At 41.2% G+C, this 26,214-nt stretch overlaps 2 protein-coding genes across 26 annotated transcripts in view; both read right to left on the bottom strand.

The window, feature by feature from the left end:
- Positions 1–8: 8 nt before the first annotated feature.
- Positions 9–12,102, bottom strand: lmf2a (lipase maturation factor 2a). Its single transcript, XM_021322166.2, has 14 exons — positions 11,914–12,102; positions 11,269–11,522; positions 11,134–11,162; positions 9,917–10,110; positions 9,650–9,828; positions 8,165–8,309; positions 6,895–7,023; positions 6,705–6,810; positions 4,996–5,092; positions 4,705–4,887; positions 4,460–4,628; positions 3,195–3,306; positions 2,565–2,673; positions 9–641 (listed from the first exon to the last, which is right to left on the bottom strand). Exons 1-14 carry the CDS (start codon positions 12,005–12,007, stop codon positions 243–245), a joined length of 2,199 nt encoding a protein of 732 aa, XP_021177841.2. The 5' UTR covers positions 12,008–12,102; the 3' UTR covers positions 9–242.
- Positions 12,103–15,108: 3,006 nt separating this feature from the next.
- c2cd5 (C2 calcium dependent domain containing 5) overlaps positions 15,109–26,214 on the bottom strand; it is a 39,354-nt gene continuing 28,248 nt past the window's right edge. For 9 of the 25 annotated variants that reach the window (XM_036150264.1, XM_036150323.1, XM_036150235.1 and 6 more), the window contains 16 exons: positions 25,627–25,813; positions 25,375–25,539; positions 24,966–25,010; positions 24,489–24,629; positions 24,346–24,409; positions 24,188–24,249; positions 23,993–24,091; positions 23,422–23,511; positions 23,264–23,342; positions 22,124–22,216; positions 21,955–22,023; positions 21,624–21,656; positions 21,163–21,294; positions 17,647–17,840; positions 17,414–17,560; positions 15,109–15,688 (listed from right to left, as the gene is read on the bottom strand). In XM_036150264.1, coding sequence (XP_036006157.1) covers positions 15,566–15,688; positions 17,414–17,560; positions 17,647–17,840; positions 21,163–21,294; positions 21,624–21,656; positions 21,955–22,023; positions 22,124–22,216; positions 23,264–23,342; positions 23,422–23,511; positions 23,993–24,091; positions 24,188–24,249; positions 24,346–24,409; positions 24,489–24,629; positions 24,966–25,010; positions 25,375–25,539; positions 25,627–25,813 — 1,723 coding nt within the window. In that variant the 3' untranslated portion in view covers positions 15,109–15,565. The remainder of the gene's footprint in view (positions 15,689–17,413; positions 17,561–17,646; positions 17,841–21,162; positions 21,295–21,623; positions 21,657–21,954; positions 22,024–22,123; positions 22,217–23,263; positions 23,343–23,421; positions 23,512–23,992; positions 24,092–24,187; positions 24,250–24,345; positions 24,410–24,488; positions 24,630–24,965; positions 25,011–25,374; positions 25,540–25,626; positions 25,814–26,214) is intronic. The other 16 variants (XM_036150258.1, XM_036150343.1, XM_036150282.1 and 13 more) reach the window with 12 other exon arrangements.

Here is a 26,214-nt window from a genome sequence, read left to right as displayed (position 1 = left end):
CACAGAAGTCATCAGTGATATACATTTACTCCCTTGATAAACAAACCTGAGCTCAACACTTTGAATCCCATGTTCTGGTTTCCTCAACCAGGAATGTTTTCTCTCCCAACATTAGTGGATCTACAGACGAAGTAAAGTGTAGGCAGAAGACATGGTGGCTGATGAGGAAGCAGAAATGTCCTTTGGCTTTTTTTTTTTTTTTTTTTTTTTAAGGCAGGCGGTGATTAGAGTCTGAAACTTCTTCAAAAACTTTCATCAAGAATCTCATCTTTCTTCATCTCCTCCTCTCCATCCTCATCGTTCTCACTGACCGCCTCTTCCTCCTCCTCCTCTTCTTCAGTGTTCCTTTCATCTTCCTCCTCCTCCTCCTCCTGCTTGTGTTTCTCCTCTGGAGGATCTGACAAGTCTTCAGCCACTCCTTCAGAGTGATCGCTCGCCTTCTCAGCCATCTTACGGGCGACTGCGGTCTGTTCGGGAGGCTTGCTCTTGCTGCGCAAACCTTGAAGCAGACAGAAGGTGGCGCTGCAGGCAATGAGAGTCCAGATCAGCGTGTGGGCAGGAACGCCTCTGACCTGAGAGCGCAGCCACCTCACCGCCTGGGCAACAGCGGTGTTGGAAACCCGACGTGGGGCCGATTTGTCCTGCAGAACAGAGAGGAGACAGATTATGACCCATAAAGATATGCCTTTTATTTGTGAAATTTGTTTATTTTTTAACTAAACAGCACCTTGAAACCTTGAATATTTACACCTGAAGAGTAAGAAGCTTGTTTTAAATGGAAATAAATAGATCCAAAATAACTAGACGCTTGTTACTAGGCAAGTTCCAGTAAGTAAAATTGAACAAATTCTGAAAAATAATGTTTCTAGTTCCTTCAAAAGCTAACATTTTACCTACTTAACAGCATGGGGAATATACACTTTCCCCATGATGAACTAACAGGAAGTGGATAACGTAACCAGAAGGTTTTAATTCTCCAAACATTTTTTTTCCCCCCGAAGCTGGATTTCTAGCCACGTTTGCAGGCAAAGCTGAATGTTTTGAGACAAATTCCTTTAAAAAATTGGCTTTTTGAGGGTTTCTTCGTATCATCTCTGCCCTCACATTATGAATCATTTAGTTTTGTTTCCATACACTCCGAATTTATGGCTCGTGTTTACAAAGCAGACGGGCTATAAATATGAAATCTGAGAAAAACTGATGGGTACAAGGAAGGACACAAGACATGATGCAAGGAAGGAGGAAATGAAAGTAGGACACAAGGAATGAAGATATGATACAAGGTAGGACACAATGGAGGTAGGACATAAGGAAAGAAAGAAGCCAGAAAAAACAGGAAGGACTGAAATAAAGGAAGAAAGGAAACAGTGTACAATGAAAGGGAAGCAGGAAGAATCGCGAGTCAAAAGGACAAACGAAAAGAAAGAACACATTTTGGAGAGTAGGATAAGGAATAGTCTGGAAATACTCTTGTCAAGACACGGAAAAACACTAAAATCCATTTCCATATTTGCGCCGACTTGGCAGGAACGCTGTACATGCTTCCCTGAATTACGGGGGTCGGTAGTTCTTGCCGTGGTGATAAAAGCAGAACTCCTCAGACAGAACTTCACTTAGATCAAGACTGCTTAGTGACTGAAATCACTTGTCCTTAAATTCAATGCATTTTAAAAGATAAATATCACACGTATCTTTTCTCAGAACTGTAAAAAACATAAAAATGGAGATGGAAAAGAATGAGCATGTTGAAATCCAAGATGGCATTAATCTAGCATCAATGAGCCAGAAAACATTGTGACAGGCACATTTGCCTGAGAATACAGAGAGAAGGATCTTTGATGATCCCTTTTAACATGATTTTTCTAGATCGTCTCGGGTCTCCTCTTCTGCTCACCTCAAAGATTTTCTAAAAAAGGATTTTAATGTCTGTGAGCCATTTCAAATATTTTTAACCACTATCCTCCTGAAAGACCTCACAACCGTTTCCTGGGGTCCATTTTTTTCTGTGACCTGCAAGCGTTACAGTAGCTGAACAAAAGGTTTGGAAACTTTCTGCAAGAAAGGAACCAGTGTGTTTATTCTCGTCTGATGGTGACCTTTATTGTTTTTTTTAAACATGCAGGGCAAAAGGTTAATTTTAATGAGTGGCGTAGTCACAAAAAGTGTCCTCAAGTTTAAATGTTTCTGCAGACAATGATAGCCTTACCAAAGAAGGTCAAGAAGGACCTCCTACATTGTCTACATTTCAATTGTTCACTTTTAAAATCAATGCTGCACCTTATACTGTAATTTAATTTTACTGCGATTTACAAGCTTTATGCAAAGAAATTTAGTTTTGTACGCACTCTGTGCATTCAAAATGACAAAGTTGTCTAAGTCTCCAAGTCTAAAACGCGTTTGTAGTTAAAGCAGAAAAATTAAACTGCATAATGCATAAGGATACATAACAGATCTCATCACCAAGTTCCACCACAAACAAAATGACTGAGAACAGCAGTGGTGGAAATAAACTGTTTTGTCATTTTATTAGCACCAACTCTGTTGTAATGAAAGGACAGATTTACCTTTAGACCGAACTGACTGAGCATGCCGTCCAGGAAGGCGTTACCCAGGTGCACTCTGGGATAGAACTCCTCATCATAGACCCTCCTCCACCAACGCTCTGGGTAAGAGCTGCAGGGATCCACACAAGAAAAGCACGGATCAACCTTCGTTAAGCTACTTTATACACGACAGACAAAGATTGCATTTCTAATTTTCTAATCTTCTGGACAATAAAAAGTTGGCATACAAACCATTTACAATAAACTGCTTTTTTTGTATGAGAATCTTCAATTACAATTTAAAGTTTTCAACGCTGCCAATTCAGACGCGGCAGGTATGCATATCTGAGGCAAAGGACATTTTTAGGTTTCCGCAACTGCTTAAAGGCAAGAACTGAAATAAAATGCATCACAAAAGTATTCATACCGCTTGAATTTTTGCCCATTTTGTCACAACCACAAACTTCAGAGTATTTTAATGAGACAGGCCAACACAAACTAGCCCAAAACTGCACTGGATTTCAGTTTGCCGTAAAGTGACGGAGTTCAAGGGGTTCAATTGCTTCTTGTAAGAAACTGCATCTGGCACAAAACGTGGCTGTAAAGTTTCGGCGCTGGCGGAGGGGAGTCACAGAAACGGCGAGCACTGACCCGTCGGCCTTCGGTTCAGTGAACCAGTATCTGTAGCGGTGAGCTCGGAGGTAGGCGGGCGGCTCCTGGTGAAATGGATACTTTGAGACGTCCGTCTGGATCAGCTCAATCACTGCAGGAGCACAACGCAAACTTTAAGGGAACCATTTGTTTCTTGACCTTGTTAAATAATTAAATTAAAAAATCTGATTCAAACGTGGTTTTCAGCTTTCAGTAGCTTGATGTGATTTGTGGATTTCTTTAGAGCAGGGGTGTCAAACATACGGCCCGGTCCCGTCCCGCTGAACAATTTAGTCCAGTCCAGTGGCTAAATGCATTATTATTATTCAACAATGATTTTTAATTTTTTTTCCAGTTTCCTGTCTGGCAATAAGAATTGTTGTCTTAATGCCAAAAAGAGCTCATCAGATTTGACTTTCACAAGTGGAGCAGTACAGCTTTTGCCATAGTGCTCCGCTTGATTTATGAATGTGAATAGTTTTATTATGATTCATGCGGGGAATATCTCAAATGATATGGACACTACAACGGGAAAGTATGAGAGGAAAGGAAGAACAAGAAGAAAAGAAGAAAAGGTGAAAGAAAGAGGAGATAAAAGGAAGAGAATGATAAAACAATTATTGAAAAAAAACATGTACTTTGTTTAATTGAAAATCTGCAGTTCCTATATTGTCCACGATGGGCGCTGTGTTTTAATCAGCAGATGGTAGCACTGAGCTTCAGATGTGGAAAATTGATTTTAAATAATTTCTTAATTTGTATCTGTTTGATGTATTTTGTCATGTAGGACAGTGTTTTGAAGTTCCAAAAAATGTGAATAAATGTTTTTCAACATTGTACAATCACTGTGATCAGTTCTTATGCATAACGCACAAGTAAATGTTTAAATGAGTAAAAGTATTGTTGAAATTGCACACACTTTTCTTAAAAACCCTGAGGTTATTCATAATATATTGTGTAAAATGGAAATTCCTTTAATATAAAAAAAATAAATGAATAAAAAATAAAAAAAAATAAAAAAAATAAACAAGTCCACTTTTATTAGTTCTATTTAATCTTGCAATGAGTTTACTGGTGTGGCCCTCTTGAGACCAGATTAAGCTGTAGGCGGCCCCTAAACCAAAATGAGTTTGACACCCCTGCTTTAGAGGATAAAAACTACAGGACGAGACAGAAGCTCAGGATCTGATCCGGGTTTAAATAAAAATAAAATAAAAAAATAAAAGTTTCTGGCTTAATTTGTAATAAAAACTCAAGTTCCTCACCGTCCTTTTTGCCTTGCAGGAGTCGGTACATCAGACTGGTAAACCACGGGCTCTGGGTTTGAGGGCCCAGAGCTGCAAACCACATCTGCCAGTCCAACCGCGGCTGATGTGGCGTCACCACAGGAGGAGACGCGCTTACGTTCCCCGGCTTGTACGTGAACTCGATCTCCTGCGGAGGGCAAAAAACAGAATCATGCAGCGTGGTGTGAACAACCAGGAGGGAGCGAACAGAGCCGTCGTCTCACCGTCCACGTGTCCCCATCGTTGCTCCCTTCAATGACCACCTCCGGCCTCCCGCCGACCCCGGTCATCCTTCTGAACAGGCCGTAGGAGTTGACCAGCTGGTAGCGATCCACCAGGCCGTGCGCCTGCCGCACCCCCGGCCACAGCCTGGCGTGAGAGTCGATCTCTACGTAGCTAAACGGCACCTAAACAAAAAAAAAAAAAAAGGAGGAGAAAACTGCGATGAGGTGCTGCTGGTCATTTTATGAAAAATTGGATCATGCAGCTCTCTGATTTCCCCCCCCAACACCCACCAGACTGATTGCAAACATGGATACGGCTGCAGCAGCGAACACCGACCACTGGACCATCACCCAGAGTCTCTGCAGGAAGCCAGAGACGCACGCACACCTGCGTGTGAATTCACATTAAAAAAGGGAGATTAACAGCTTAAATAATGTGCATCTGAAACAGGGAACACTTTTATTTAACCTTCATTTAAGCAGATAAAACCCCACTGAGATCAAGACCTCTTTCACAGGGGTGACCTGGCCAAGAAAGGCAGCGGGACACGCCGTTGTTGGCAAAAAATAAAATTAGAGAAAACAACATTAAAAACACAAAATGTGGAGCATTTAAAAAGCAGGAGATTTAATTACAGTAAAAGCAAGGACACTGTTCAAAGGATTTCCGTTGTCGGTTTCTTAAGATCATGGAATGGGAAACTTTCAGTGAAAACAAGAAAAAGGAGCAGAGAAACTGAAATCTTTCTTTGCTTAGTTTGAACCCGTGGAACAGAGGAGGACAAAATGTCTTGAGCGTAGGGCAAAATGGCTTTGAGCTCTCCTTAGAAAAGGACATAAATACGTTGGAACCAAACCAATAAGAGACTTGTAAATAGGACTGGGCGATAAATCGATTAATGCGAATTTACAATTCTTTAAGATTTCATTTTTGGAAAATCTGGATTTTATTTTGCCAATACACTCATTGGGTTTACATGAAGAGAACAGCATGTGATGCTGAATATATGTTTAGGCAAATATATTGTCAAAATATTGTTAAGTAGAAACTTTTTTTTTTACCATAATACGAGGTACTTCATTTACTTATTTACTACTTTTTTTTTTTTACTTAGTTTGAAGTTCACAAGTGCAGTGAAGCCTGTTCTTAGCTCAATGTGTAATACCACTAGCAGCAAATGTTTTGTTATATTTTCATTGTTTATAATGGCACGGCTGCCATCTTGTTTTACAAGCATGTTTCACAGCTTGTTTTTAGTTGCACTTTGAATTCAGGTCAACTCCCTGACGAAATGCTTGACATAAAAGCAAGGTTTTAAAATAATTTCTTTTTATGAAACAAAAAGGAGGAAAAAAAAAAAAAAAAATCGATTAATTGGATTTGGTATGATAAAATCGGAGATTTATTTTTTAATCCACTGATTGAAGCAAAAAATTCACAAAATGTCTATAATCAATTAGATTTAAAAAAAGGAAGTAGTTATCAGAATCTTCCAAGCTCTAAAAAGGGAAAAACACAAGTTGCTGTGGTTATAGATCCCAGGCTTCACCCCAAAGCTTACAAATCAAATGTTTATATTAAAAGAAAACTCTGAATCAATACTTATTCCCAGGTTCTCGTAATTGGTAACTAGCTCTAGAGTTTTACCTTGAGCAGTTTTGATTAAGGGTATGTTCTCTGAAGGCAAAGTCAATAAAAAAAAGTAAATAATGAAATAAACATCTGGGATTTTTCTGCATTTTACACCAAAATCCTAATGCTTGTGCAATTGAATGAGAACAGCGATAAATTATTGCATCATCAGCATAAAAATGATAAGAGACATTGGATAAGTTTGCACACAAATCAATAATGTCCATTTTAAACAGTGTCTGTCCTAAGACTGAGCCTAGAGGTACACCTTTCGTGACTTCAAGAAAGGTGCAACCAACTCCGGTTGTGTCCGACCGGCCAAATAATCTGCAAACCAAGGATTGTTTGGCAATGCCGTTTTAGATACCTGAACATGGAGGTGACCATCTCCCAGGTGAGCGAGAGGACGCCGATCCAGATGCAGGGGATGGTGACGGTCTTCAGAAACTGATTAAACTGGTGGTACGTGAATGCTGCAAAAGTTAGAAACCAAAGCAGTGAAGAGCAAATCCTCCCCGGACGTTTCTTTGTTGAGAACCGAAGTGGAGTCACCGAACCTGTGCGAGAGGAGATGCCGTTCTTGGCCGAATTCACCTGCAGATCGAAGCAGATGATTGTTCCAAAGATCATGAGAGCCCACACCACCAGCTCCAGTAAGTAGCTGAGCCACGCCAACGGCCTGGAGCCTAAGGAGACAGAAACAAAATCCACTGAAGTGAGAATTCAGATTTTTTTTTTAGACTTTCTGATCACAGGAGAGACAAAATTTCAAGACTTTATGCCTTGTGCCAAAGTATCCAAAAAGACTGCGCTGCTGTTCTTTAAAACAGCGCTGTGGTTTGCCAAGATTTTCTGGGGAGATTTTGCAAAACATTCAGAAAATTTCAATACATAATATTGACCTGTTTAACTGCTTGAATAGCAATTAAGTCTCATCTGTATGTTCCACAAATAATAAAAAACAAAACAATCCTGCTATTAGCTTCCAGTTTTGTGAGTTGATGAGGTTGACCGTGTGACAGTGATAGCGAGGGGTTATTTAACTAAGGCAGAGAAGAGTGGGGTCGTTTTTTTTCATGGTATCAAAAGGGGTAGGGAAAAGTATATAATATCATGAAATATCAGTTATCAGCCCAAACAGGCGTAATTAATATCAGATATCGGCCCGAATTTAATCCTTGGTGCATCCCTAGTGTGTATTAATTCAGTCAACAACCAAACTATAAATGGGTAAAATGCAAACAATAAGCTGTGTTGAAGCAAATCAAACAGAAACCATGCAGTTTAGATATAAATTAATGGTAAGATTTACTATATTCATTAACCATTGTTACACTTTTGGAAAAACAGAAAAATGTTAAAAGAGTGTGGAAAACCAAAAATGTTTCCATACTCCATGTATTTTTTTTCCAGACTTGGAAAAAGTGTGGCAACATCTCTGGAATATTGTTTGTTTTTAAACTAATTAAGCCAATATTTAATCTAAAAAGGCTGTTAATTTCAATTCCTTGTCTGGCAAGTTCGCCGCAAGTCATGTCATAAATCCTATTTTATCCATCTTGTTCAGTACTCATTTACTAGCCTGCATGTGTTTGAACAGCAGACTTTTCCAGACTGCATAGGAACCTTGCATTATCATTTTCTAGAATGTGTAAAAAGCTTGGCTATAAAATTTGAAGATGCGTACAAAGATGCACCTACAGGAAATTATTTCTCTCCATATGCTCGACATCTACTCAAAGTAGAAAATAAAAACTGTTCTGCAGCTTAACCGTACTCCTGCAGTAGCAGGAACCCCCACACACAAATGGATTTACTGGATCGTACCGCTGTTGTCGTCTGCGGACTTGTCTGCCCTGCGGAGCCAAAAGTTGATGTGCCGGTCGTCCAGAAGGGACAGACAGAGGGTCAGCGTCAGCAGGTTGAAGAAGTTGTAGTTGCCGGACAGAATGATGAGCACCTGAAGCAGCACCTACACAAAGAACCAACACAATCCGATTTACAAACCAAAGGTTAGCTTCAAATAGAGCTGCGGGTGATCGGAACAGGCCGATTTTCAGCTGGAGCGGTCTGAGCCAGCCAGAAACCCAACAATCTGATCTTTGTCTTAGTAGTAAACAAACCATCACACACTGTTTGGTGTGGAAGTTGGTGTTACTGTGTGAAGAAGTGAGATATTTTCTGTATCACTGCAAAAAAAAAAAAAAAGGAAGGGCAGAAGCTGTAGTTCAACTGAGAGCCAGACTTCAGTGGCTTATTTTATGCCTTCGTCGTGTAGCACCAACCGTTTTTCCAGCATTGAAAAATAGATGTCTGCTAAAGGAGTTCAATTCGTACCCGTTTTGGGAACATTTTTGTAACACAAGAAGCAAATTGACCACAGCTGACTGCAGACACAGGGAAGGTGGAACTTATCACAGCAAAGTTGCTCTGTTTTATTTTTGTTGATTTTTTTTATATATCTTTTTATATATCTTTTTTTATATATAGCTTCTGAGAAACCCAATTTCATAGACATTTACAAAAAACAAAAACAAAACTGGAATCATATAATCTCTGACTGTTGCAATTTCTAATACGTTCCATCAATTCTTTTAATTGAAGGACGACTTTTTATCTGCCAAGCAATTGTTCTGGCCTGACATTTCTTTACTGTTATCCCACCTTATTTTAATTTTTTTTTGTTTTTTTTTTATAAACACAGGTTGTCTCATCCAAGATGAGACCAAATCTCCTATACAAGAGAGACCTCTGGGGAAGGGAAGAAAAAAAGAAATAAATAAAAACAGTAACAATACAAATAATTAAAACATTCAACTAAAACTAGAAAAAAGGTAATAAAAATGTTACTTTAAAGCAGCACTGAGTCCATGTGATGATAATCTAAGTGATTATGAGACGACTGAGGGGCCTGTCATCTCCCCCTACGTCTATGGCCAAAAAAGAAAAAAAAAAACAAACACTTGCAACTTTCGGCCTCGACCCGATAGTCTGGTGGCTGTGTTCTCCTGTAGGGAGCACCAGTAGACAACGACCTACTGCTGCTTTAAAACAAGGAGTTTCTTGTCTTAAGTTTGCCTAATTTCCAAGCACATGATGGCCAAACATGCGGTCACAGACAACGACAAAAACTGCAACAACAAAAAAAAGAGAAAAAGTTAAAAAAGGAGCCTAAAGAACCGCTGATTAATGATCAGAAGATCTGGGTCCTTGGAGAGCATTCAAGGATCATGGTTCCAAAATTCTATCGCACACCTGAAATAAGATGCTCAGTTAGATTACTTCCCATCCTAATGGGCGATTTCTTCTCACCTGCAAATAAAAGGCACCGAGTCGCAGCCGTCGCACGGGACTGAAGAAGAGCAACGGCACGGGAATCTCTATGACGAACGCGGCGACAACGCTGAGCTTCTGCCACCAGACTGGCAGCTGGTGGGCGAACCAGGCCAGCGGCGTGGGGATGCACTGCGTTTCGTAGTGATAGGTCAGCGCTGCTCAACACAGACGGAGGAAAACGTAAAGCGGTCAGAGGAACGGGTCTCAGGGCTCTTCGCGCCACCGGGGCTGTGCTTCCTGTACCTGTGAGGCCCCACCATGTCGGGCAACGCGAGGTGAGCTTCACCACGCCAGAGGCAAACATCAGCCTGAAGAGCAGCCAGCGAATGAGCCAGAAGGTCACGCCGTCGTGCTCCCTGACCGCTCGAGGTCCTCTGAACAGCGTCAGGGGGGCGACGAGGATGCAGAGGAACCCGGTCTCCAGCAACAAGTTGTCCCTGAGGGGCAGCAGACAAAAGAATGGGACTTAGAGGATCTCATCATAACAGTTATCTGCAATGCTGTTGCACAGCGACAAAGCCAAACATCACAACGACGACAAAGCAGCGTCCAGCTGCTGATTGTAGAAAGCGTGTGAAAATTAAAACTGCAGCTACTTATACTCCTACAGGTTTTGCACAGTTTGTCACGTTAGAACCCCAAGCTTCAGTGTATGTTTTTTGGGGATTTTTAACACACAGAAATCTAAATAATAATTTAAAAAAAAGGGAGCATGCATTTGTGTTCCTTCTGGTACCCCTTAAATATTTTTGCATCGAAGAGGCAGCAGAAAAAAACCTCGACTCAGGCAGAGGTTCACCTCCCATACTGCCAGAAGGACAACGCCAATTTGATCGATTAAAGTCAAAGTCTTTATTTGTAAGGCTTGAAAACGGATGTTTTAAAAGACGCTCTCAATCAGGGGCGGTTCTAGATGGGGGCCAACAGGGGCCTGTGCCCCCTGTAGAACTGTTCCTGGCCCCTGTACTAAAAACATGATGTTAAATTTCTTAGGATGATAAATGCTGACAAAGATAACATGACTGACTGGTCATTTGGATCAGTTGTATTTTTTTTTTTGTTTATGTTTTTACCCAATAATAAATTAACGAAATAATTAAAAAAATATAAAAAAAAAATTAAACTGTTTCACATTAAGCTCCCGCTGTATTGAGAAAAGATCAGGGGTCCGCAACCTGCAGTTCCAGAGCCATAATTGGTTCTTTGGCTTAATATATTAAACGATGAAATGTTGACCTGTTAAGTTTTTTTTCCCCCTCCAATATTTTGTTCTGTGCCCCTGTGAAAAAAAAAAAAAAACACTGGCCACACTCTGGCCCTCCTGCTAAATTTCGTCAACACTGATCGGTGCTGATCTACAAGCATAAATAATAAAAAAAATATAAAAATAAGGCAACTTCAACGGGGAAGGAACACGTCTGCGTTCAGAATCTTATTCGCACAATGACGAAAGCGCTTACCACTGGAAGTAGAGGAACACCTGGCCTACCTGTAACAGGAAAATGTTTTCAATAAATGCACATTTTAAAAAAACAGAACATTTTTCCAAATTGCAGGGGAGGGGGTTGTAGTGGTTAAGGCCATCACAAACCCACTTGGTACATGGACAGGTACAAGGCCCAGAGGCAGAAGAAGACCAGGCCGTCTCTGAGAGCCTCCACCAGCGTGGCCGCCAGGCTTAGGGCGGCCCCCGTGAGACACAGCAGCTCCATGGCAGTCTGCGTGTCCAGGCCCAGCTGTGGCCCCAGCCACAGGAGAGTGGGAGAGGACAGCAGCTGATCCAGCAGAGGCTTCCCGGTGTAGCGCAGCTGCCGGCGGGCAGGCAGCAGCCCATCGTTCCCATACAGACCTGGGTCACAAAGAATGAGAGGAATGCGCAAAGATAATGTGCAAACAGGGGATGCGGGTTAGCGGCTGAGCTGAAAATGCATGTAGACCTAGAGGCGTGGAGGACATTGTGTGGCTCCATCTACTTTCTTAGTAAAAAAAAAAAATAGCTTTAGATGTTCTTAGAGACACAGAAACATCTATATATCTATAGAACTGGTGCAAAAATATTCTCCAGCACGCTGTATTTCTCCAAGCAGCTCAGAAAGTTAGCTCAGTGCGCAGCAAAGCCGGAGTTTCCCGGCGCTTCCTTCAGCACGTAAACGCAGCAGCGCAGGAAGGCTGGGTGAGCAGCTAACGGAGCTAACGCCGAGCAGATAAGGGGGAAGAGGGCTGGCCTGTTTCAGACTCACCTGGTACCTGCACGTAGAGAGAGACAAAGGCCACCATGTAGATGAGCGCCATGCACCAGAGGAACAGGCGGCGAGGCAGCGTTACGTCCCCCATGTCTGACCGCCGGCCACCCCGGGAGCTGTCTTTGGCAAACGCCGCTGCTGCTGCTGCTGGTCCCTGTGCAGAAGGAAGGAAGGGATGGGAGTGAGGAAGCTGTAAGCGGGGCTTTGACGCGGACGAAGCGGGAGACACGTAATGACGGGGGAAAAAAAAGGTTGCCACGTCTCCCGCCCCCGAGCGGCCACGAGGTGTCGCTGCTGCTCCTTTCGAACACGTGCTGCGTTTAAAGACCGCTGGGGGAAATCGGTTTGCTAGCGTTCACGGTGCTCTGACGGACCATTTGTGGAAATATGACTCAAAAGAGGTTTGATGAAATAATTTAAAAAAAAAAAATTGATGTTAGGATGTGGTGGTGAATGCAGATGCAAAAAGAGGAGTGCGGCAAACAGATACCTCCTCCCAGATGTTCCCTGGGATGACATCCCCATGGAAAACCCAGGACTCGCTGCAGGGATTTTGTTTCGTCTGGCCTGGGAATGCCTTGGGATCCCCCAGGGGAGACGGGGTGGCTGGGTTTCCCTCCTTGTCCTGTTACCCCTCCCCTATGGAGCCAGATCTGTCTCGATATTAACAAATGTACATATGTGATTCATACTTGCACAGGACAAGATCCATGCATGCACAGCCCATTTCATGCAAGCACAAAAAAATCCACAAATGCACAAAAAATCCACGCACACACAGGACAAGATCCATGCATGCACAGCCTGTTTCATGCAAGCACAAAAAATAAATGAATCACATATGTACATTTGTGAATATCGAGATCGATCTGGCTCCATACTCCCCTGCGACCTGCTCTTGGATAAGCGGCAGACAATGGGTGGATGGATGTCCTTTTTTGGCTTTTATGACCGCAACAGAACTAAGACTAGGCCAAATGAAACTTTCATTATTAATCTGATTATTCTCTTGGCAAAATTTTACATTCATAAATGTAAGTTTGCGCATTCCAAAACATCTTTTATTGCTTTTAACAATGAGGTCAAGCGATATATCAACACAATTAAGTATTCTCTTAATCAAAAGGCAATTAAAACTGTGAATGTGTGTACACAATTTAATATCTTTTTGTAATTTTGTACTTACCCTGGCAAAATGTGATGATATGATGTAAATCTTCATTTAAGTTTCATGTTAAAACACCTGCAATGTTGGATACTGCACAATGAATTATTTTTACAAAGGAGAGGAATGTTCATGTAAACTGTGCAATTGTTGAATAAAAAAAATAAAAAAAAGACAATGGATGGATGGATGGATGGACACCCAGCAGCGGGCTCCTGACTCCAGTTTTAAGAACGACCAGTTTGTTATTTATAATATTTAGTTCCCTTTTGTGATTAGTACAGGGCCTGCACAGTGGCGCAGCATTGCTTCCTTGCAGCAACACGCTTCTAAGTTCAAATGCCAGATATTTCCACATAAACTGAGCGGCAGAAAGCTGCAGAATTTTTAGACTTGGTAACGTTTTAGATTACGTCTCAAAATGTAGAAACATGCTCACTGATAATAAAAAAAAAAATAGTAAAATAAACAGCTAAGAATTGATTTTATATGAATTACAAGACAACAATTTTAGGGAATTTATCAAGTTGCATTAGTAGAGCAGATGTTCTTTGGTCATTACAACCCAAGTGTAAAATGTTATGTGTGATGGAAACATGCCACTCCCACTGTAAAACATGGTGGTGGCAGCATCATGGTGTGAGGATGTTTTGGATAAAAAAAATTCAAAAATCCCTGACCACACTATTTGAGTTTGAGCTATTTTGACAACATTCTGCCTCTTCGTGTGCAAAGCTAGTAGAAAAATACGTTTAAAAAAAAAACAATGTGGAGCAGTAACTGCAGTGGAAGATGGTTCCACAAATCTAAAATAAAAAAAGACTGGGTGTGCTGAATACAAAATGAAAGACTTTTGCAAAAAAAAAAAAAAAATACTGTATATTAAGAAAAAACGGACATATTTGGTTTGACATGAGTTTATTGTTCAACTTACCAGGCAAGCATACAGATTCATGGCAGTAAAAAGATGCTCTGCATGCTGCTAATCCAAGACCAAAAAGCATCCATGTATATACATTCAAGTTTTAGCCACAAACACAGGAAAATAAACTACTGATTACACAGATTAGAGTACCACTAAACCTCTGACAGAAGTTAAAATCAGGAATGCCCCGCACATCGGGATCAGGATTCATTCTTTGATGCTATAAAAAAATAAAAAAACAGATCTGATTGTACACGGCATTTACATTTAACTTTTAGGTGGCACCTACACCGGACGATGCTTTTCCAGGGTGCTGGACACATCAGCAACGAGACTCTTAAACCACAAAGTGCCCAAGCAGCCGCGACGAAGCTTGGCAATGTGAAATTTGACACGGGTGCTACAGGAAGAGGACATGATCTAAGATCCGCAAACCTCACGGTTTATTTATATCTCTGTGAAACTAACCTGGTAGATCCCAACTGCCCACTTCATATTAATTCATTTAATGCAAATCTCAATTTGCCCAATGGGAAGTCAATCTGGAACTACATGAAAAGAATCATACTTTCTGTGCTACTTAATTTTTCAATTTAAATAATAAAAAATAGCAGGCCTACTTTTTAAATCATAAAACGGTTGTTAGAATAGATGTTCTGCAAGGAACTCTTTGCTAAAACATTTGCATATTACACCTTAGATCTAGACATTTGTTTCTACTATTGAAATTAGCTTGAACCCTTCCCAGAAACCAGAAACCAAAACCAAACTGGTTTGTGACGCCATCATTTGACACTTACAGACGAAACAAAAATATAAAATACTGTGACAGCAATTATCAATACCGGTACAAATTTAGACATATTAAAAACAGGGAACCGGAGAACTTTCCCATTTAAAAAAAAAAATAAAAAAAAAAATGTTACATGTTTTAAATCTTGGCTCCAAATGCCTATTGTAGGCTGGATCGCGTTTTTTTTTCCACTACAGGCACCGCTCTATTGAAATGGAAACACTTGACTTGCATGACAAGTTATATAAAAACAGGCCGTAACACTGCAAGGATCCGACTGCATATAAATGGTTTGCTTGGAAATGTTTGCATCCCTTTTTTTTTTTTTTTTTTTTGTTAAGCATGGCTACAGAAATTCAGTGGTTCGCAGATGGACAAATTAATTATAGCTGCCTCATGTGTGCAAAACACAAGGAGATGGCCGATACAGTGTAGCTGTGGTCGTAGCCCAGAACGGACGGCTTTAGTAAAAAGAAACGCTTCAAATTTACAGAGCCCCTGCGGCTGGTCTCAACCCATAAGGCTCACATCAGTTTCTCTTCAAACATAAAGACATTGCACTCCTATGTTACACATAATACACAGTTTTCCGCACGACTAATTTTTTATTTTTATTTTAAATAATTACATGTCCAGACCTTTGGATCTTTGAGAATTTTAAGGCAAAATATTTATTCACACAGATTTGGATGACTAGACTTTTAGGAGAGCGTGTTCGGTCAGACAGTGCCTCCAGCTGGTGGAATGTGAGCCGGACGTCCACGAGTCATGTAGCGCCGTCAGCTGCACACAGACTCTGACCCATGTTAGTCATGGAGGCCGTGGGCTCCTGGTCCGTTTCCCTGACGTAGATCACCGCATCGCCGCTCACGTTAATGAGGCACTGAGCCTAAAAAAGGGGGGATCAAACCGAGACTCAGCGTTATATGTACAGATGCATCTCAGCGAATCACAATATCAAAAAGGTACTGTAGCTGACGCAGAAAAAGGGTGTTTTATTTTGTTATTTGTTTATTTTGTGTGTTTACTAAGACAACAAGATTTGTCATGTTACTGGCATCTATTGGTGAATTTGAGTACCGCGCCAAGAGCTGAACTGGTACGGAGCACATGTTCAAATAAGAGCTTGCTGCATATACAGACGGAAGACAAAGACGGCTAGCTGGACATTTTTTGATGCAAAACACAGACATATGGTTGGAAAACTTCTCCTAAGTGTTTGGTCAGAAGGCGCGCACGGTATGTTTATATGTTTTATTGTGTAAGGTTTGTTTTGTTGTAAATGCTATTAAGCTAACACCTGTGTTTTATAATGTTCATTCATTATAGTTTTTCCCGGCGTTTGCTGGAGAAAAAGAAGATTTGCTGTGTGGCTAAGAAAATAAAAGCTGGTCAAACATCAGTTGGAGCGTGGCTTTAATCTGAACCAGACGAAAAACCTTTGGGAGCGGTTACAGGTACTTCAACTCCGAATGTAAGACTTATTAATTATAAAACCATTAAAACACAAAGTGATATGTTTTTAGTGTTTATTTCTGTTTATCACAGAAACTGACAAACACCATCACTGACGGTGGAAACTTCACACTAGACCTGAAGCAACTTGGATTCAGTGCCTCTCCATTTTTTTCTCCAGACCCTGTGAGCTTGATTCCCAAAAGAAAATACAAATGTACCTTTATTAGTCCTTTGTCTCCTTAGACCAGGTAGGATGCTAATTAGGGGTGGGTGTTGCCAAAGAAGTCACGATTCGATTCGAATCGCGATTCACATGCCACGATCCGATTCTATCACAATGCATCACGATACTTGAATTATTGCGATGTATTGCAATGCATTGGGATATTTTCACTGAAAACTGTTAGAAAAAAAATGCTGTGTATGATCTTGATCGTGTATTCAATGATACATAACTGAAAGAAACTGAATTCATACATAGCTGTATTTATTGAAAAGACCTTTGGAGGTATTGCCATGAAAACAAATATTACTATTACTGGAGTGGACACACTGACAAAAAGTGCTTAGGATTTATAAAACTTAAAATAACAAAAAAAGGATAATCAGTGCTGTTTACATGGCCTCAGTGGACCTTTAAACCAATGAAGTTGTATTCCACTTGTTTTTGGCTGATGTTCGGCAACCATTCATGCAAATTTATTTATTCGTTTTTTTAATTAGTAATCGATACTTGGCGTCAAGAATCGATGCAGTAGATCGCGAAAATCAGAATTGCGATGCATCGTCATTACGATTATTTTGCACACCCCTAATGCTAATGAGGTCTCTGGGCCAGAAGTGGTTTAATATTTATAGCTCAGGTCCTGGATGTGTTTCAGTGTTTCAGTCTGGCTGCTCTTGAAGCACTGACTCCAGTGCACACCTCGTGAAATCTCCCCAAACTTTGCTTCACAGTCCTCTCAATGTTGCATTTATCCTTACTTGTGAAGCTTTTTTTTTTTCCTGCCAGATTTTTTTCCTTTCTCTTAATATGCACTCAGAACAGCCAGCTTCTCTGGCAATAACTAAATCACTGAGATGAACCTGCAAAACATAGAGCTTTTCAGCATGTGCACGCAGCAAACCACGCGTATTAGTGTACTCGTGTGGGTACCTGGTTCTTGTTTGGATTTTCCATTAAAACGCAGTCTTTCATGCTGTAGGACACCACAGCGTTGCCGCCCAGAGCTGCCACGTGGGCTCGAACCATCGCAAACACCTCGGCGATGAACGAATGGAGGAAGCCGCTAACCCCGCCTTCCTGGAGGGAGCACACCATGTTTCGTGTCACAGAAAGCACACCTGGGTGAAAGACAACACGGCGACTTCCTGTAACCTAAACCGCACCTCTCGTAGAGATGTCGTCTCTCTGATGAAGAACATGTTGATGATGCCCAGGTATTTGATGTTGCGCGTCCCAGGGAGGAAGGAGAGCGGCGTCATCTTCACCATGGTCACCGGACTGCCTCCGAAGGAGCGGCTGGAGCGCACCGAACGGCTGCGTCCCTCCGTCAGCGGACTGCAGTGCTCCAGAGACGAGACTGAAGGTCCGGAGGGAGAGAGAAAGAGGCCAAAACAGAGGTGCGAGAAGAGGATGTGAAAAGACAACAAGAGGAGGAGACAGAAGGGCAAAAAAAAAAAAAAAAAAAAAGACAATAGGGGAACTGAGACACCAGCAACAACTTAAAAACAATGGACAAAAATATAAAAGCAGTTGTGACCTCTGAAGCACAAATGATGGATGTCATGCAAAAAATGCAATTAGTGATACAAAGTAGAGCAGAAAAAGGTTCAAACCCATGTCAAGATTCTGATTCATATTTAATACTTTATGTCAACATGAGAATACTTTAGGATGAAAATAGCAATCAGAGATTTCCTTTCTTATGAATAAATAACGGGCCTTTCTTTGGCAGCACAGCGGTGTTTGTGTAATTGTCTCCAGACATTTGAGGCTGAACGACATAATTGACAACTCTTTGGACGTTCTGGATCAGATTCTGTTTTGGACCCTGGAAAGACCACCCTGAAATTTAGACGTGTTCCCCATTTCAGCCGAGTGTTTTCCTTTGCCATTTATAATTTTGGTCGTCTCGCACCGATAATGAAGCAGTCGGCCACACTGCTGCTGATACCGACAACGTGTCAAATCAGTACCCGCCAGGGTGTGTTGGACCCATTTTGGCATCTGATGGCGTGAAGTAATTTAGTCATAGTAAATGTTAAAGGAATGTTGTTCTGCGATTCCGGTGAACCCTATTTTTCCAGCTGGTGATGGGTTTGAGTAATTTTTGTTTGATCAGGACTCCTAATCTGTCATTTTCTTAACTCAACTGGTCCGAATGAGGATCAGAAACTAAATAAATGGAAACAGGCTGGGATTAAAAATTTGGGAAATCATACAATTGCATTTAATGTGACATTTGAACATTTGTATTATTATATTTTCAGAATTTCTGAAAATACTGTGGATCTCAAAAGTGGCCTCTTGAGCTCACAGCTTCCTTCAAATATAGTTTGTCTGATAAACCTGAATCCGGAGAACTCAACTGTCACAGTAAAAGTCTCAGAGTAAAATCTCAGGGAGTCTGTAGGAACAACCAGACCTGTCGACCCACTGGACCCTCCAACAGGACGCTGATCCAAAACGCTAGAGAGGTCAATATTTTCAATCCAAAGCTAGAACTAAATAACTTAAGACTGCCAATAAGGCTGGAAGACCTGAAAATAAACGCAGAAGTAGAAACAAGCCAAGGTCTATGTGCAAAGCACCTTGCCCGTAATTGTAACTTCGCGGGAGAGCAAAGTGGTAAACAGAGAACAAATCACAACTTTGCATGGGTGTGAACCATTTTGAGCTCGCCTGCACTGCTAGAATGACATGGCTTTAAATGCACTTTTCTGTGTGTGTTCGGTGGACGGTGTCAAAGACAAATCACTTGGAGAAAGCGTGCGCTGCCGTGCAGGTCATGCGACGAGGGGGGGGGGGGGGGGGGAAAAAAACAGACGGAAAATGTCTGCAGACAGACGGACAGACCTGGGCACAGCTGTTTACAGGTGTGAATACGGCGCTTACAGTGAAAATACATGAGAGAATTTCTGGTTGTTTTGGCAGCTGTGAACGAGGCTTGAGACATGGAAACGGACAGAGACAGCTGTGAGCTGAGCTGGGCACACGTACACAAACCAGAGAGTGAAAGGCGCTTCACTGTGCAGCGCAGTTACCTGATGCAGTTTCCATCCGTCAAACCAGGAACCTTCAGAGCCAAACATTACACATACTGTGCACAGGACTGAAAATCAAGCTAGCTCTCCATCCACCCTACCAAGATGATTTGTTCAAAAAGTAATGATTCAAACGGGGGTTGTTCTTTTTTTCACCCACGGATGCATCTCAATAAATTCCAATATCCTCGAAAGTTCATTTTATTTAAGTGAAACTCATAACATAGATTCATTACACACAGAGCGATACATATGTCTGTTCATTGTGAATGTTTTGGCTTGCAGCTGAAGAAAAAAAAAAAAGGTTTCTCAGACAATTTGAATATGGTCCAGTAGATAAGCCACATTCCTAAAGAAGCAGGCTCTTCACTGCAAATAACTAACGGAACTACAAATAAGTAAAATATTTTTTAAAATAAGTGTATTTGCCCTTGATTTGAGCAGGTAAATAAGATGATTTGCCAATGGAATAAGATTTTTGCACTTAAAAAATAGGAACAGTTCATCTCCATCATCTTATTTCAAGTGCAGGATGTCTAAATATCTTATTTTAGGGGTCAAAATACTCATTCCATTGGCAGATAGTATTATTTACCTGCTCAAATCAAGGATAAATACACTAACTTTAAGAACATTTTAGTTATTTTTAGATCTGTTGTTGCAGTGTTCAGAGTGCTGTATCAATGCATTTTCATGGAAAGTTGAGTGGAAGGAAAACGTGCTGTAGAAAAAAAAAAGAGACAATCAGCAGCCTTGAGAGGATTGTAAGGCAAAGCCCATTCAAGAGTTTGGGGAAGACTCTCCAAGAGCCACCACAGATAGACAGACCTAAGACAATTTCTGCTTTCACTCACTTTTCCAATAGTATACAGCGTTCTGTGAACAACCACCTTTATCATCAATGACCTTTGTCTTACTTGTATAGGGTGTCCGTGACTTTTAGCGGAGAACTGTCAAGTCAGCACTCTTCTCCGTGACCGCGCAAACCAAAACTTTATTACAACATAACGTTTTACTATCCAGAATAACTTTTTAATTAAACCGGATTTTAGGTCTTCCTGAGTTGTAGCTTATAATCACCGAAGTTAACAAATACATTCTCTGTATGTAATGATTTTTTTTTTTTTTTTATAATTTATTAAAATAAACACTTTAAACCAAATTACTGAACACACAGTCATTTTGGACGATATCATAATTTATTGAGATGCCCCTATCTATCCAATAAAGCAGGTTTCCTCGAGTTCAGAAGATTCGCTTGTGCAAAAATGCAGAGTGAAAATCAAAAGGAAATTTTCATGCAGATTTTACACGAGTGCAAAGAGGAGGGGGGGGGGGGATAAAGCTGCATACTGTGTGCAAAAAGATAACTGCCCTCTGATTTGTGAAAGCTTCACATGGCCACAGCCATTTTTTTTAAGCTACACTGCTGACTGTGATCCCTCCAAAGGGGCCAGGTGTGACTTTTAAACTCTAATCTAAATAGCCAGTGGTTGATTTGGGGAAAAAAATAAAAATAAATAAATAAAACAATGCTACGTCTCCCCCACCGGCATGCATCGAGGGGTGTGTGTGCGAGTCGGGCATGTGCGAGACTGCTCGTGAAAAACTGTGTTCTGTGTTTGTGGGTATGATCACCAGAGTGTGCTAGAGACTGTGTCCTCCTACTTGTCTTAACTGATCCTCGTCTTATGGTGTGCGCTTTCAGCCTAAGCAGCTCTAGCCAGGTGCTGCATCTGTCTGCAAAGGAACCGTAATCAACGGAGGCAGCTGGAGAAAACAGGCACACAACACACACGCACACGCACGCACGAAAAAAAAATTAAAAATCACGCACGCGCGCACGCCACCCACACCCGAAGATACACAAAAACAACAACAACAAGAAAAGAGAACAAAAAGAAAGCAACATACAAGACAAAAACAGAAAAGAATAAAACTGAATGAGTTTTTTTTTTTTTTTTTTTTTTTTTTTTTGAGAGCGGCTCAAGATAACTGTCCGAGACAAGAGGATGAAAAGTCAAAACATGACAGTGTCGTAGTTTCGGTAGCAGGGAGGTGGGGTGGGGGAGGGGGAAGAAAACAAGATGGCGGCTTACCTCTGGATGAGACAATGGTATTTTCTGGGACACCTGTCACACACACACACACACACACACATACAGATACACACACAGACACACACACAAACAAAAACTAGTACTTGGTAGAAAACAATCAAACTTCAGCATCTTTCCTTCTCCTCTTACCATCCGCTCAAGTTCACCAACATCTACCTCTACAGCTCAGATCTTGACGCTGGGACCGTTTGGTGTAAATTACAAGCCACAATTGTTCCACAGCTCTGACACATTCTCTACAAAAACCTCAACGCTGCCATCTAGGCTCACGGCAAAAACAAAGGACGGTGGGGTGCTACTGTTCGATTACCTGTCGAATGAACCACAACCAGCTGACTTTGGCAAAGTTTTGCAGCTGGGGTGAATAAAGAGACTGTCCCTGAAGTGTTAATGAGGCACGGTAGAGGAGGAGCTCAGAGAGAAGCAATAATAATATATAGTTAAAAAAACAAAATCTCAAAAAAAGGATTAAATAATACCTGAAATTCTGGAAGAAGGCTGAGAGTTGGTGGATGACGAGTCGGCGCACAGCTCCAGGGAAAACTGCAGCTGCTCATCGGTCTCACTCCCACCTAACAACATAAGCGGGACACACATCTAAATTAGGGCTGGGCGATATGGATTAAAAAATAAATCTCCGATTTTATCATACCAAATCCGATTAATCGATTTTTTTCCTCCTTTTTGTTTCATAAAAAGATATGAAAGAAATTATTTTAAAACCTTGTTTTTATGTGAATTATTTTGTCAGGGAGTTGACCAGAATTCAAAGTGCAACTAAAATCAAGCTGTGAAACATGCTTGTAAAACAATATGGCAGCCGTGCCATTATAAACAATGAAAATATAACAAAACATTTGCTGCTAGTGGTATTACACATTGAGCTAAGAACAGGCTTCACTGCACTTGTGAACTTCAAACTAAGTTAAAAAAAAAAAGTAAATAAGTAAATGAAGTACCTCGTATTATGGTAAAAAAAAGTTTCTACTTAACAATATTTTGACAATACATTTGCCTAAACATATATTCAGCATCACACGCTGTTCTCTTCATGGAAACCCAACGAGTGTATTGGCAAAATAAAATCCAGATTTTCCAAAAATGAAATCTTAAAGAATTGTAAATTCGATTTTAATCGATTAAATCGATTTATCCCCCAGCCCTAATCTGAATACATGGCAGAAACGGCTTAGTGTCCTTGGGTTGTCAATGTAAGCCTGTTATCTTCCTGTGACACTTCAAAATGTGGACATGGTTGTTTAAAACCAAACGAGACAATAAAAAAACACTCCATCATCCGTTTCCCCATCTTGTCATTTATGTGGAGATATTGAAGGACGTGTTCCTCCAAACTAAACGTGGGGAAAATGAACCGCGTGGTGTGGAACATCAAGACATGCCTTTTCTGCAGCTCCTCCTGAGTTAATATTCAAATTCACCCCCTGACATTTTCCAGATCTTAAAACGCGAAAACCATGGATACAACCATGCGTACTTTAGGCGTGTCACAAAAACCCAGATGAAACGCATGGAGACGGGTGGTTCTGGTTTCATAAAATCTGGAGAATTCAAGGGACGTAAATACTTTTACAAGGCGCTGCAGGCTTAATGGGACGGACCTTTGGTGATAAACCTCTCGGCCGGCCTCTCCTGCGTCTGGTCCTTGTCAAACGTCATGGCCACTGCTGTCACTGAAACCTATCAGAGGAGGACAGGAACAGCCGTTTTCATATCGGTTCAGTTTGGAAACTAAGGCAGTTTGGAAACTTATTTTCACCTGAATGAGCTCTTCTTCCGGCACCGCCACATTGAAGTTGAGATGACAGAGGCAGCAGGGAACCATGGAGCGTAACTTGAAGTAAAAACTCTGAAACATGCCGGAGATGAGCAAAGAGTTAACACAACTCACAATACAAGCACAGCCGCGGCTCTTCAGACCCTCCACCGTGGCTCCTAATAACGTGACGTCTTAAAATATTTTTAAAATGTAAAGCAAAATAAAATAACACCCTAGCTCTAGCAGTTTTTCAAGCGGTTTTCATGCAATATACGTTTAACATTTACACAGAGAATGTCACATATAGGGAAAGGAATAATCTCTTTTTTTCCCACAATTTGGTTGTCTGTGCTCTATTGACGTCAATATTCTATAAACTTTGAATGTCCCTTTGAAGAAATTGCAGTACATCTAAAATACTAAAAATGAATTTCTGTAGCAGGTGTTAGAAAAACAAGAGCTTTCATTTCTGAAGAGTCGTGTTGCTTTTGTGGCTCTAAAGAGTTTTTTTCTTTAGCTGGACCAAAGGCGTTGTAAAGGTTGCTGGTCTAGATCAATAAAGGTTGTTTACCTTTAGCAGATTCTCACACAGGTCAGTGAAGATCTTGTTCAGGCTTTGGTTAGACAGGTTGGCATTGCTCAACCTCAAGACCCTAACCGATGTAAACATCTGTAAAATAATTTGAAAAGAAGCGTTGCAATCTTACAAAAAACCGGTTACATCATGATCAGAGTCACTTTAAATCGGTTTCATCGGCCGCTTAACCTGCACCGCTGTCGTCCAGTTATAAATCCCAGGCATGGTCTCGGTGTTGCAGCTGTGGAAACCTGAGAATCAGAGTGGAGACAAGCATGCATATGAATCAGAAACCCTTTCTGGGTGCGAACAAGATGCCGCTGCAACAGAAACTAAAAGGGCCAAACCTGCTGGCGGAGATGCGTCGGTGAGGAGAGAGTGGATGTCCTCCACGGCATCGGTGTCATCGATCTACGAGTAAAACCCACACAGTTAGCGTTTCCTACAGCAATGCGTCCACTCACGGGTCCCGATTGCTAGATGTACTCACCTCCAGAACAAAGGCGTCCTTTTTGCCGTGCGACAGATCCAATTCGGACACCTCGTCTGAGCTTTCCGAGTGGGAGCGAAAAAGCCTGGACCTGTGCCTGGGCTCGGGGATCGGCGATCCCACCCCTTCCTCCGTCAGCTCCTGTAAGCGGACGGACAGGATGTTGGTGAGCAACGGGCCACTATCAGCAGGACACATCTGCTCTGACTGTACACTTACTATAAACCCTGTTAGTGACGTTTTACATGCTTACCATATGAAGCTTTGCTGACACAAACACACATACACACACAGACCTGGTGTAAAATATCACCGATCCAAAGAAAAAGTGAGCGGTGGGAGTTGCTCATCATTTGGTTTCCCAAATCCCTTGTTAAGAGTTGTTATCCAGTTATTACAGCACAGGTGCTCTATTATTGTGATTAACCGAGTGAAATGTTGCTCATGCTTTGCTGCAAATCAGAGCATGCTCAGTACCATGTTTGTGCCGCAGAACACCTCAGGGTCCAGGGCAAATAATTTCTTTGATGATCAGAGAGAGACAAGAAGTTTATCATGATTTGACAAAAAAAAAATATTGATAAAAGTCCAGAGCACACACACACATAGATGCTTAATGTTTAGCACAAAATTGACAGAAAAGATAAGCATTACCTCAAATTTTAGATCTGGTGTTTATCATTTATCCTTTCCAGATTTTTTTATCAGTTTTTTTTTTTTTTATCAGTATAGAGGATTTCATGCTCCACGTTCGAGCTAAATTTGGTTGCAGCGTTTTAAAATACTGCTGGAAATCTACTTTGCCGTAACAAAGGAGAATTTGCACTTCTACACACACAGGCCACGTTCCATAAACTCCCAGAACATGAAGATGGTGCCGTCTTACCGGCGGGTTGATCTGATAGAGCTCTTTGTTCCTGGCGATGGTGTCGTTGATCCTTTTCTGGATCGTCAGGATGTGCTGCTCGTTGCTCATGTCGCCGGTGGTCTTCCCAGCTATCTGGATACCTCCTGGTGCGGGCAGAGCCGTCAGGTACACTCCCGTAGCGGACTGAATAAAGAAATTAAAAATAAAACGTATTCTGAAACGGACTGAGCTCAACCATGAGGATAATTGGCTTTTAAAACGTCGTCTTACAGCAAGACCCAGCAGCATGTTCTCGCCAACACTGATCTGTATGTGCAGGCCAAACAGAGCATTCATGCTCCGCAGCTTCAGCTTGTTCATCAGCTGAGTGTGCAGCTCGTATTCCATGAAAGGCAGCAGGTTGGAGATGACGGTCGCGTTCACTTCTCCCTGAGCTTTCTTTTTCAGACGACACAGTCTGGAGGGTGAGAATCAAAAGACAATTAAGGTGCCCTTATAGACTTATCATTCACTTATATTATTATTATACAACATTTTTTTCATGTATGTTTTTCCACTTTCTCTATAGAACTAAGAACCAGTAAATATAAATGTAAAAAAAGTGGTCAGTTTCACGCCTACATACATCATCTTTAATATGATTTAGCGCTAATATCCTGCTTTTGGGTTTAATCAGTCTGCCACTCTAGAACTGGTATTTTGGAGTAAACCTGGATCAACTTAAAATGGATCGAATAAAAAATAAGAACAATTTGCATTTATGTACGGCTTAAAGAAATATAGATCAGAAATAGTGAAAAGGTGTTGCAGTCTGGCCCTCAGAAATGAAAAGGATTTGTCTCTTTTCTTCTCATGTTG

This window comes from Fundulus heteroclitus, chromosome 2 (genome assembly GCF_011125445.2).
Source record: "Fundulus heteroclitus isolate FHET01 chromosome 2, MU-UCD_Fhet_4.1, whole genome shotgun sequence".
Taxonomy (NCBI): domain Eukaryota; kingdom Metazoa; phylum Chordata; class Actinopteri; order Cyprinodontiformes; family Fundulidae; genus Fundulus; species Fundulus heteroclitus.
This window is presented reverse-complemented; position numbering and strand designations above follow the sequence as displayed.